Below are 12,439 nucleotides of genomic sequence, written 5' to 3'. Positions count from 1 at the left end.
TCCACCGACTCGGTCGTAGGCGCACGGCCGCTCCCTTCGCAACAAAGACAGACCATGCCTTATAATTTGCAAAGCTTTTTCTCCGACGATGTGCCTTTATGCTCATGATATGTAATTTAGGAACTTATGGGAATTCAATGTATAACTTGATATATGTTTCTAAATTCTAGTTTTTTATCCAATTTATTGTATTATATCTTCTCACTATTGTAAGGCCCAGTCCATTTTGAACATGTTGTAATTACTTTAAATTAATTTTTTTTTAAAATTAATATCTATATCTTTGTAAAATAATTTCTCAATTCGCTTATTTCTAAGCGGGACGGTTTTATTAATAAACCAGACTTATTATGTTAAAACATAAGACAGGAAGTTTGTTAAAGGGGTGCATATAATGCTGTTACCTCAAAAAATAAATAGTACCGCTAAAGGACCCAAATGAGGGATGCGACAACAATCATGACACAAACGGATGGATGAATTTGGCTGTTATAAATGTTTCTATTGAGTCTGTATCCAGATGAACCCCTAATGTAAGTTGTACTTATTAACCGTAAGTAAGTTGTACTTATTAACCGAGCTGGAGGTCTGTATGAAGAATCTTGACCGAGGTCGCCAGTACAGACCGAACGGGGTGAAGTCTGTACCAGCGACCGAGGTCAAGATTCTCCCATACAGACCGACCTAGCTCGGTTAATAAGATGTTTATTATCTAGCCAAACAAGAAAGCAAAGGGACAAAAACATCAATTTGGACTTCATCTTTACTCGTAGCTTCCTCGGAAGGACTCAAATTTGCCAACGTTTGCTCATTTTCTTTACCTGCTTCCTCGTGAAGGTCCACTAATTCTTCCATTTGGTATTATTAAGAGAGGGTGATAATGGGGTACCCAATTCTCAGTTAACTACTATTTTTTCGGCCAAATATCAGTTAACTACTATTTTTTTTGGCCACTTCTTAGTTAACTACTAATTTTGGTTAGCTATTAACTTTCACTTTCCTACAGCGAATATTATTCCGTCATAACCCGAATTTTCCTTCTTTCACCAAGTCAATCACTTTTGGTGGTAGGCCTTACTAAAATCAAGGTATAAATTTACATGAACTCTGCCAGTAGTACAATAATTTATTCATCATCATCATCAAGTCTCATCGCTCCAGTAGGCGCATAAGGCCTCAGTACAATTTATTAGTAACTAAAAATATAAGTCACATAATCATCAATATGACACCATGCAGCCTCATAGATCCAGAGGCACCAGTGATGATCTCGTACTGATCTTCCCGACATGGTCATGCATGTCCGGCTATAAACTACTTCAAAGACACCTTCTTCGAAACTTTCATTATCTGATCGGAATCGGTGTTGTACTTACGTGACTTATGTCCAGATATTATCTGGCTACTATATGTCCTGTACCTTAAAGTAGGTTAAGTTTCAATCCATTCTTAATCCTTGCAATTCATTGCAACAAACGAGGGCACCTTCAAACAGGGTGCATTGCGAGATCATTGCGGTCTTGCACTTCACCGAAACCAATTGTCGTAATACACAAATTACAAACGTTCTGATTGTGTTTGAAAATCGGATTGTATCTTCACAAAATAGGCAATAGTATGCTGTGATACCCTTCTTAAAAGAAACATAGATACAATTCTGCTATCAAACACAGGTATCACGTCCGTGATTTCTGTATTACAGCAAACAGATTTCGGTGAAGTGCACGACCTCAATGCACACTGGTTGAAGGTGCCTCTTTAAATAACAAAACTGGGCCATTATTTGTGGAATTCAATTGGTGAATTTGATCACTGTTTACACCGATGGAAGAGACATAGTTGAGAGTACTGACAAAGGCATGAAAGTATTTAATACGGGACAATTTGACTTTTCGTCAGTGTAGCCCACTTCGAACTCGTAGTCGTTTCTTTTAAGCAATTCCGTTAATGTGGTTCCAGAGTCTTGGGCGTAGTTCAAAGCACTAAATGTTTTGTGTATAAGTGAGAAACCGCGTGTATGTTTTCCACCTGCGTTATCACAAGTTTTTTTTTTACAGATTTTGCCGACATCCTCTTTCGCGTCCCTCAATGCTACCTTTTTCGCAGACGTATCTTTTTCGTGTATTTTAAAAGCCTCATAAAGATATCCAACGGTTTTAATAAATGAAACTGCCGAAACTGTTTCAGAAAGACAGGTTTAAAGGGACGGGATCACGGTTATGTGCATGCGCGCCGTTTGTGTCTTCAAAATAAATTTGTTGGGTCAACACTAAATTCGAAATCGCCATAACTGGTACAATCATTAAAAATCCTTCGTTTTATTCCGACATCCGTTGCTTTGGCTGGCCTAGTACGTTATACTTCGGTAGTGGTGATTAACGTGTGGTTGTGTTGATTGACTGGTAACGTTTTAAGAAGACGCAAAAAATAATGTTTTGATTATAGAGGTTTAGAAGAGCATCGTGGCCGTTCGGCAAGAGGACGTTCTCAAGAGTCTTTGGAGATAGAGAAGCTTATCCAATCGATTTGGTATGGTTCTAGAAATAGTGTGTGGCTTACGAAAAGAATTCACGACACTTGGAAAGTGTTCGTTCAACTTTGATTTGATTATACCACAACAGTTATACCACAAAGGCCGTGCGATCTTCACCGATCTGGTACACTTGAAATGTTCCTTGTATCTTTGCTTTACATTCCCATATGTTAAAGAATTGATGTTTTTAAAATAAATTTTTGCCTGAATATTCTGTTTATAATCTAGTTTCTTTATGTGTCGGCTGCGACATATATCTGAGGAGTAGCAAATAAAAAAAAATGCCCGGAAAAACTCTCGCGTCGCGAACAATGAATTTGAATTTTGTAAATTTACTTGCGTGCATCTAACCCGCTTCCGATTGGTTTAAAAACAATCAGCTACTGTCAGAACTCACACACGTGCATTATCGTGAACCAGTCCCTTTAAACACAAGCTTTTCTTTGTATTAAAAAAGTCTCAATAGTTAGAACTCCAACATCAGTTACAAAACTCATTTCTCGTAAGTAAAAATACCATGTACTTAAAAGAAAGATTGCTGATTTCTTTGAACCTCAGAAATCCTCTTTGCCAGATCCAATGCTAAGAGTCACCACAGCTTTTTTATTTGGAAAGTAATATTTAACTTGACGATCTTACTATAAAGGGTATGTGAAAACCGTATTTTCCTTTTCTGAACACAGAAATCTTGTTAATATTAGAAGATGAATTATTCGTTGAGAAAACTAAGTAAACACTTTCTGTTTGTCGGATACTGCCATGGTCCCTTTTGCACATAGTAATACTAGTTAAAGTGCCACTGGGTCATCAGGGGAACAAAAAAATGTCAGAAAATAACATTTCTGTTTGCAGGACTTTGTTGCTTTCATTAACATTAACATAATATCACTTAGCTGTTAACTTTTCATTTCTCAAGTAGTTTAAGGCCTGGGACCAAGGGGTTTAAATGTGGAAAATGATTAATTGGCTATAACTTTGGCATAGATGATGGCGCTGAATCAAAATTTGGCACTCATAAAGAACTCATCGTCCTTCACATTTTATAGTATGAATATTGTGTTCATAAGTCACGTGATAAGTCACGTGACCATTTAGCTGAAAATCGTACATTATTGCCGAGTTGGCGGCCGGTCTAAGAAAAGAAATTGAGCAATAACATTTTTCTAATTCATATTAAATATTTCCAATACTTCACGTTTGGAATGACCGTCCATTGCACTTCAATTAAAAATTATGAGGAAGAACATCATTTTAAATTCCGAAATTTAATCTTGAATTATTTAAATTTTTAGTTTTAAACTTTGCATACATTCATTCCAAACGTAGAAAGTTAGGTATGTTTATCCTGTTTCCGAAATGCCACCCATTCGCCAATTTCCTTCATTTTTAATTTTTGGTGACGTGACATGTCACGTGACCATAATTAAACGTTAAGAAAGAAAACCTCAAGATATACTTTCGGGGAAAATTTCTTTCTGTTCTAGGTCTCCTAGGGAGAGATATTGCCAATCATTCATATGCTCAGAACACACCTTTGACCCAGGCCTTAAACCCCTTGAGTTATCAGGTAACTACTAATTTTTCGGCCAATTAGCAGTTAACTACTGTTTTTTTGGCCAAATATCAGTTAACTGTTAACCCCATTCGTACCCTCTTAACAGGAACAAGCCAACTTTTTCATATTCTTCAACAAGATCGGTCTAGCTGTCGGTCTAGATTGGAAAATCTAGACCGCGGTCAAGATCGATTTTAGCCAATCAAATTCTTGAATTTGTTTGTTTCCAGTCCTTTTGAGACATGGCCATATAATAAATGAGAAGAATTACCAAGCAGAAATTAAAGTGATGCATTAAACAAGAATGTTGTTAATACTGAGGAGAAGCTGGTATCCGTCAACATCCTTTGAGAATGAAATGGCTCAAATTTAAAATTAGCATATCAACGAATGTAGTATCCACAAAATGGCATCACTTAGGAATACCAAATTTTAGCAATTTTTTTGCAACAGAAGCCAGGATTTATTTTAAAGGTTTATTGATAACGTTTCACTTCGTACTATTTTGGGGTTGGGGAGTTAGGCTAGATTTTCTTTAAAACGCCAAAATGTTATATTCATTTGCTTTATGAAATGTAAACAAACAGTGTACCATCAAAAATAAGGTGGAAAAACTCAGAATTCAAACTGATTGCTGATAGAATTTTCTTATTTTTAAAACACAATCTTACTGGCATCATTATATTGATTTCAACTTATAGTTGAAGTGCGTGTATCTTATTTCTTAATGAAAGCTAAAATTACCGCAGAAGGCGATTTTTCACAGCCTTCATCAAAGCAGCATTCATTCGCGGAAGTATACTAGGTACCACTAATCATTAACTTAATGTGGGAGAAAGGCAAGATTTCGAGATAAACAAGCCAGCGAAAGCGTGAAAAACAGTTTCACGGCAAAATGGACACTTAATTTAACCACTGTATTCCTGAAACGATTAAGTTCGATTTTAGAGTTATACTGTTGAGAAGAATTAAGTATCTTTATAATAATTGTTTAAAGAAAAATTATCATAATGACCTTTTCCTCCTGCTCAAAAAATGTGCGCGAAATGTTAGGTCGTAAGAACGTTTAGCCGCCATCTTGTCTTCGATGTACTTTTTTACGAAAGGAAAGACTGTCCTCTCTAGGGCGACAGCGAGGCTACAATAGACTCACTCTCATCGTAGAAATACCTCGATACCTTAAAGAACACGTTTGTGGAACGTAGCACCCAATACACGTCATTCGGCTCCAGAAAACAACCTGCCAATGTTGGTAGTGAACGTAAAAAAATTCACAGAAAATGCCTCTGTGGCACTTCAGCAACCCATATTGACGCATGCGCGTATAAAATGCCCTCCTGTTCATACCTCCACGGCTAGTACATTTCAATGTGAATATTGTCGATGTTTTACATTCAAAATACGCAATAAAAATTCCTACTAAAATGTACTAACCATGGAGGTATGTATGATGGCCATCAAAAATTAGCATAATGCCAAGACAGGGAATGTTGAAATGCGGATTTTTGGCCTTTTCGTAGGCTAGGTTCTCTTAATTATAAATTTCAACGTGTTGCAGTGAATCAATCTCAATGAACGTTTCAGACATTAATGTAAACATCATGAAAATTATCTGATGAGGTTTAAAAAGAATTCTATCAAGCAGTTTAAGAGATAATACAGAAAAGCGCTAAAATTCAAAATTTGGGGCAAAGTTGCACTTCGACAGGTGGTGAGAAACAGGTTAGCTTTCAGGATCGCACGAAAGAAAATACAACAACAGTCCTTAGCATCGAAATTAGTGTGGTGATTAATCTGAGTTATTTAGAGCTTGTTTACCAAACAATTTATTACAGCTATTGAAAATATAAGGTTTGAAACATATTTCCGTTGTAGTTGAATCCAAACACACAGAATTTTTTTACTTCTCAAGGAGGTGTCGGGTTTTCAGTAGCAATTCGTACTTTATTTGTTTATTGTTGTCACAGTGATACTGATCTTACTAAAATCTACATTTTGAGAAACTTCAATTCATAGCCGATCACTGGTGAAAATTTTGTAGCGATCGGACAAGGATAAAATCACTTTTAATGTGATTGAAAAACATCGGTATGGTCTCCCAAAAACAGTATCGGAACACCTTTAAGACATGTGTAACAGCTATGTATATAGCGGATTCAATAACGGTTGCTTTGGGAATTGGGCAGTGCATGCGGAGAAATACGGCTGCAGGTAAATTAAGTAATGGTGTCATTTCCCTGCCATATGACAACTCCGATGTCATTATAACCCTGACAATTACAAATGTACATCTTTTTAACTAAAATATAGCTGTAATAGTATTTTTTCAAAATCTTGGTTAATTGCGACGTAGTTTGTGAAACTTGGGAGTTGCTGACCCTTAAAAACCCTATAGAGTCACCTTGAAATTTATAGCAAGTAGCAAGAAAAATCAAGGTAAAACAACATCAGTACTAGTCTAAATGAAGATATGACCATGACAGTTATATTAGTAACTTAAACAATTGGATATTAAGCCCGAAAAAATTCCAGGGTCTCAACGGATTCGTTGATGTTTGACTATGCTGATGTTGCTTAGAGTGAAATCGCTAACGGTGCCTGCAGAACCGTGCTACTCGAATTTTACTTCAAAGCACTCAAAGAAACACTTCAAATGACACTAAAATTTAGCGTGCTAAAACCAGCGTTCGAGTCTAAAGATGACTGACTACCGCAAAGGTTGTCGATTGTCAGTAACTGCGGTCCACATCAGTCCTATATTCAAGACTGAACTGAACTGATCATCTTTATGAATGAGACACATTATTCTACGAATGGGGGACATTTAATTGTTAAAATTTAATACAGTATAAGATTGCACTTGGGCTATTACACCCACCCTGACTAACCTAGTTTCAATAGTGTCGACTTACCATTGTATTCCGGATCTGCTGCATACACTACAATGGAACAAATTAGGTATATTAATATATCAATATGTGCGAAACTGAGAGAAGACAGCTTATATTATAAGCAACTGTTAGTTTCTAATTTTTTCCAGCTGAAAGGAATAGTCGATCGTTCTTAATCCCACCACCTGCAAGAGTTAGACCAATCGGCAGCAATTTGCAAAGCACTCGCATGTCTTCTCAACTTAGCCCCTGTTCGAAAAACCAATGCGCCGACGAATTCTACTGGAAAAATACCTACATTCAGTTTTAAGAAACCCATGAATTCATAAAGCTGGAAAGTTTGAAAGCATCGAAAATCGTATAATTTCTGGTTTGCTAATGCGTTTCAAATTTCACTCTTGCTTCAGTTTTGACACTATGCAAATTTTTGATGAATTATAAAGCTACAAATAAATAAAATTCAGCAAATGCATAGTGGTGATTCTCGGCAGCAGTAATTTGTTTATTTCTTGACCAACTGCATTCATTAATTTCGTGGTGATTGTACAAAGATCAAAGCTAAAAGTGTTGATATTTCGCCGGCAGAAGTTGTCTATATGCGTAAACTATAAAAGAAAAAAAAAAGTTGACAATTTCCCTTGCATTGAAACTCTTCGTTGACGATTTTAGATGGCAAACAACCACTTAAGGAGTAAGGAGAATGAGGAAGAAAGGGCAACGCTTTTAGCAGCTGGTCTTCGCCGCAAAACTAGAAAGTTATTGAAGGAGCTGACAGGATTGAAATGCAGACAGTACACAGATTGTGGCGCGACTTCTTCAACTATGCTTTGGCATGGAGAAACAGGCTGTTTTTACTAGGCCAGGGTATAAAATGGCTGACAGTTATTAGTTAAGAACCTACAGATGTTAGTAACAGATGTTCGTTCAATAATAGATTCAGCAAACGAGCACCAAAAGGAGGGCACTTACGTTTGCGTGCGCATGCGCGCGCAACGTTAAAGCCGACAATCTACTACAGAAATCAATTAATAAATTCTTCAATTGCCATGCTCTTATCGTCGAAAAGTATGGTGCAGCCCAGCGGGAGATGAGATTAGCAATCCAGGCTTGCAGCATTGTATCCTTACATCACTTATTTTATTTCAGTTGTATCTTGATACGTGTGCGCGCGCGGTTTTTTTTTTTTTTTTTTTGTGCGCGTGCATTATTTATTTAGTTATTTAATTGACGTGTACATTTAGTTCATTAAATAGCGTCTTAACGTCTTAAATAACATCTCCGAGATATCGCAATTAAAGATTGCTATTTTCCGGCCGTTATTTTCGTAGAGCGGTCGGAGAAAATGTCGGAGAATATTCGACAACTCCTTCTGACGTCAAAGTTGGTGAGGTGCAGGAAATTCTAAGCTGTTTTTCTATCGAGTTAGGCCACGTTGGCGCAGAAAAGATGGTTTTTTGGTGCAGCTATAACCTGCTCTAACCATTCCAAATATAACGGGAGCTTATTTAAGTTTCCAGATAAACTAAAAATACAGAAAGAATGGCTTAAAACAGCTTTAAAATTTAAGAGACAACTTACAAAACATTCCCGTTTCTTCAGGGACCACTTTTTTTAGCAATGGCAGCTCAGAGCCGAAAGTTTCGTGGTTTATCGTTCGCTTTTGGATTTGCAACCTGGGAGGATGAAACTTAAAGAAGATGCTGTTCCAACAAATTTTTAACTTCTTAAATGTCATTAACTTCTTACACGTAAAAGCAATCCGGAAAATTTGGAAGGCCAGAAACGATCACACGCTAAGGCAAACTTTGCACGCACGACAGATCAAGCGACGGCTTCTGTCTCAATAAGCTTATTAAGTTTGTAGTAAAACGCCGCTGCAAAACGCAGAAGTTCGAGCCAAGTTCTTGTCTTTTAATTATCTAACGAGCAGTTAGTAGCTGAGGTATAAGTAAGTCATGATAAGGTATTTACCCTAAGTGATTTGGCCCGGCTTTCAAAAAAATGATTGAGGCTGTGTGGATGTCGAACCAACCAATACCCTCAAATGACCTTGCTGAAGTTCTTAGAGGGAAAATGACTATTATTTTAGCCTGTACAACTTGTTGACTCAGCAAGCCAAGGAAAAAAATAGAGAAAACGGAAATACGGTCTTTTTCGCCGGCTGTCTTGTATTCTGTGAACATGGCTGCCGGGTATCAAACATTTCTTAACTAAATCAATTAGAATCTCCTGATTCTGTACTTTCATACTTATCAATTACTGTTTGAGGTCCTCCTCGATGTGAACACATATTTTTCATCAAACGTAGTAGGTACACTTTTTCTTCCAAGGAATAAAAGGAAGGGAGACAACAAATGCTAAATGAGGAGCTCTTAGCCAGTGATACGTTTTGACTTTTTTTCGTAACAGTTACATAATTAAAACAAATTTACTTAAAAAAAATGTTGCAGCTGTGGTGGTATTTTTTTTTTCAAATCTTAGTTAATGGCGACGTAGTTTGTGAAACTTAGGAGGCGTCGACCCTTAAAAACCCTATAGATACCTGACCTTAAATGAATAGGAAGTAGCAAGAAAAATTAGGGTTAAAAAAACTCAAAGCTAGTCTAACATGTTTGCATAAGAAGGGTCAGCTCAACATTCCAAAGAATTATCGTGGTTTGTCAATCGGAGTCAACGCGAGTCGGATATTGGCAAAAATTGTCATGTTACGACTGAAAGAGGCCTACGAAACTAATATAGATGACTCCTAATTCGGTTTTGGAAGGAATCGATCAACAAATTATACTGTTGCAATGTTTGTGCTTAAGTCTGTCATCGACAAATACAATGATACTTTGATTGCTGTACTGATATATTGATGAATACGATCAGATTCTTAGAAATCGTGGAATCCAGAATCCAAGACTTTCTTGGATTCCCTCACATGAGCGAATCTGTAACATAGTCTTCAAAAACTGGCTAAAAAGTGAAAAAATATATTTTTCCTCTCCATTTGGTTTTTTACTTTGGAAAGATTGTTTATCACAGTAGTATTGCAATTCTCAATCTATCTAACAAAATTCTGATCGAAGGTACATGATGGAAATCGCCGCTGCTTTTTAACTACGGTACAAGGGCCAAAGACAGAGAGCCACAGGCTTTTGCCAAATTGCTCAAATTGCTTTAATTTTTACAAAATCATAGATTTAGTGTGCGGCAAGTTATACGATAAATTCAAATGATAACCTTTTTTTTTTCTTTTTTCTTTTTCCAATAGTGCGGTTGTTTAGATACGCGAGTCGTGCAAACTAGACCCTGTTTCAACCTTGTTTTGGACTCGCGAATTCGGCGCTGGGGTGTGAAACGGTGTTCTTCGGTACACTTTGAAAAAAGGAGATATTTCGAGAAAAAAACTACATGGCGTTATTATGCTTACTAAAATTAAGATTTACCTCTGTAAATGGAAGGGGGGTAAATTTGAATTTTTTAGCAGCTGCCGTGATTTAGTGATTTAGGCTAATTTTTTTCACGGATTTGCTCTTAATCAGTGCGATAACTAATCCTGCAATAAAAACGAGTAAGGGAAAAAACTCACGGCTGCTTTTCAGAGAAGTCTTCGCTAACCATTGTCTTTTCGGCCACAAATACTTTAGTTATGGTGCTGGAGAAGGCCAACGTTATTGCTAGAAAATGTACCACTACCACAACTGCATCCCCGATGATGTGAAAAAATGCGATCTGTATAGTTCCAACGCCTTTAATTGTTTCCCCGATCGATCCAAAAGCTCTAAACGTAAGAAACATCGTGTTGAAGCCGTAGAGGTAACCAGCTACAGCTAAAATCCTGTTGTTGTTGACTGATTCCGATTCCACCCATACGGCAATTCTTAATGGCAGTATGGCAATGATATAGACAACAAGGATAAGGAGATCGAAAACATTCCAACGATCCCTACAATGAAAACGAAACAAACCAAAAGTGAACAAAAACACAAAACAAAACAAAAGAAAAACAAAAACATAAACGCAAAAAACATAATCTATATCCACATCTCACCCTAGTGAGTCTCGGCACAAAGTAGGGTCGTATTTACACCTTAATATATTTTATTTTTATACTCTTACTGATTTTGAAAAGGCATTAGTGTGTTAACTCTCGGACGTGCAAGGGGGGTGGGGTATGCCATCCCCCCTTGAATTTCTGAAGTTTTTTTTCCAGGAAACGTTTTCAGTAGCTGTTCATTCATCCCTCGCGCAAGGTTTGAGCAAGTTTAGTTATGGTAAGTTGCTATGGTTACGAGATATGACGCCATAAGTAGCAGGTGGTCAAGCCAATTTTGGGTGAAATACATGCCCCCGATCCAGTTCTGCGCGGCCAGCCATGCCGTTCGTGAACCAAGAACGTGTGGTACTCAAGTACCTTAGTGGCCAAGATGGCGGCCATTATTGTAGACGTCACAGGCCTCCAGCAGCGCAACCACACTTAAAATATACCTTATCTTGTTAAGAAGATCAAAGGCTTTCCATTAAAGGTAAAATCGTTTCAAAATACTGCAACATATCAAAAACTCCGAGGAGGGGTTCCATCCATCCCCCCACCCCCCTGTACTACGGTGGGGGTATGAATTTGTGGGTGCGTCGGAGGGTTAATACAACTTACGTTATTGCTACAGGGTACGCCAGAAGGGTCAGGGTTCAAAGCTACAGAAATAAATCTAGGAATCCTCTCTTCGTGTAACCCAAATAATAGTTAGGCATCATCCAGGTCACCCTTACTCCTACAATGTATATACAGCAGAAGCTCAAAAGAGATGAGTAAGAGAGGTAAATAACTACTGCATTATCCTTATTTACTAAAAAAAAAAAATGCGAAAAACGCAGCAAATAGCGAGTCCGAGACCCTAAATTTAAATTTTTCCTCCCCCAGATCTCCCTGGTTTGTAGCGCCTTTTCTTTCCGTGTGTCCACCTTCGAAATCTCACCTTACGCCCCTGATGCAGCACATTATCACGCAACTGCACGAACAAGTAGAAGGAAGGTCGGTTTTAAGTTCCTAGCTAGTTTTTACCTGTTGTTACCGTGATGATTATAAAATTGCTGGAAAAAAAATTATTTGTACCTTATATAGTGGAATTTAAGCTCGTTTAGCTTTGCTTTAAAAAGTGAAAATCCAGTTATCTTGTGTTCTGATGGCTTCCTTGCAAAGTCAATAATTTGTTTCATTTCAGTTAAAAGACGACCGGCGGAGAAAACCAAAATTGCCCATTCAAGACCAGTAAACGACAGTTGGGACGACTCAACGCTTAAAGCCAAATGCAGTACCAGCAGTACCAAGTAGCTTATAGTATCCCGTAAAAAGATGAAGTAGGGAATCTTGAAATAGGTCTTGTATTTTATGTGTAGCCCTGTAGTGAGGTTGACAAGTAGGTTAGTAAGGGCTGAAATAGGTTTAAAATAAAAAATTATAGACGGTTGTCATTG

The 12,439-nt window shown here is 37.4% G+C and overlaps 1 protein-coding gene across 1 annotated transcript in view; it reads right to left on the bottom strand.

Moving 5' to 3' along the window:
- Nucleotides 1–12,187, bottom strand: part of LOC140926764 (uncharacterized) — a 45,151-nt gene extending 32,964 nt beyond the window's left edge. The window contains exons 1-3 of the mRNA XM_073376464.1: nucleotides 12,078–12,187; nucleotides 10,554–10,910; nucleotides 7,001–7,027 (exon numbers count right to left, since the gene is read on the bottom strand). Coding sequence (XP_073232565.1) covers nucleotides 7,001–7,027; nucleotides 10,554–10,910; nucleotides 12,078–12,181 — 488 coding nt within the window. The 5' untranslated portion in view covers nucleotides 12,182–12,187. The remainder of the gene's footprint in view (nucleotides 1–7,000; nucleotides 7,028–10,553; nucleotides 10,911–12,077) is intronic.
- Nucleotides 12,188–12,439: the final 252 nt, after the last annotated feature.

Source organism: Porites lutea, chromosome 2, assembly GCF_958299795.1.
Source record: "Porites lutea chromosome 2, jaPorLute2.1, whole genome shotgun sequence".
NCBI classification, from domain to species: Eukaryota; Metazoa; Cnidaria; class Anthozoa; order Scleractinia; family Poritidae; genus Porites; species Porites lutea.
The sequence above is the reverse complement of the archived record's forward strand: the minus strand, read 5'-3'. Positions and strand labels throughout refer to the sequence as shown.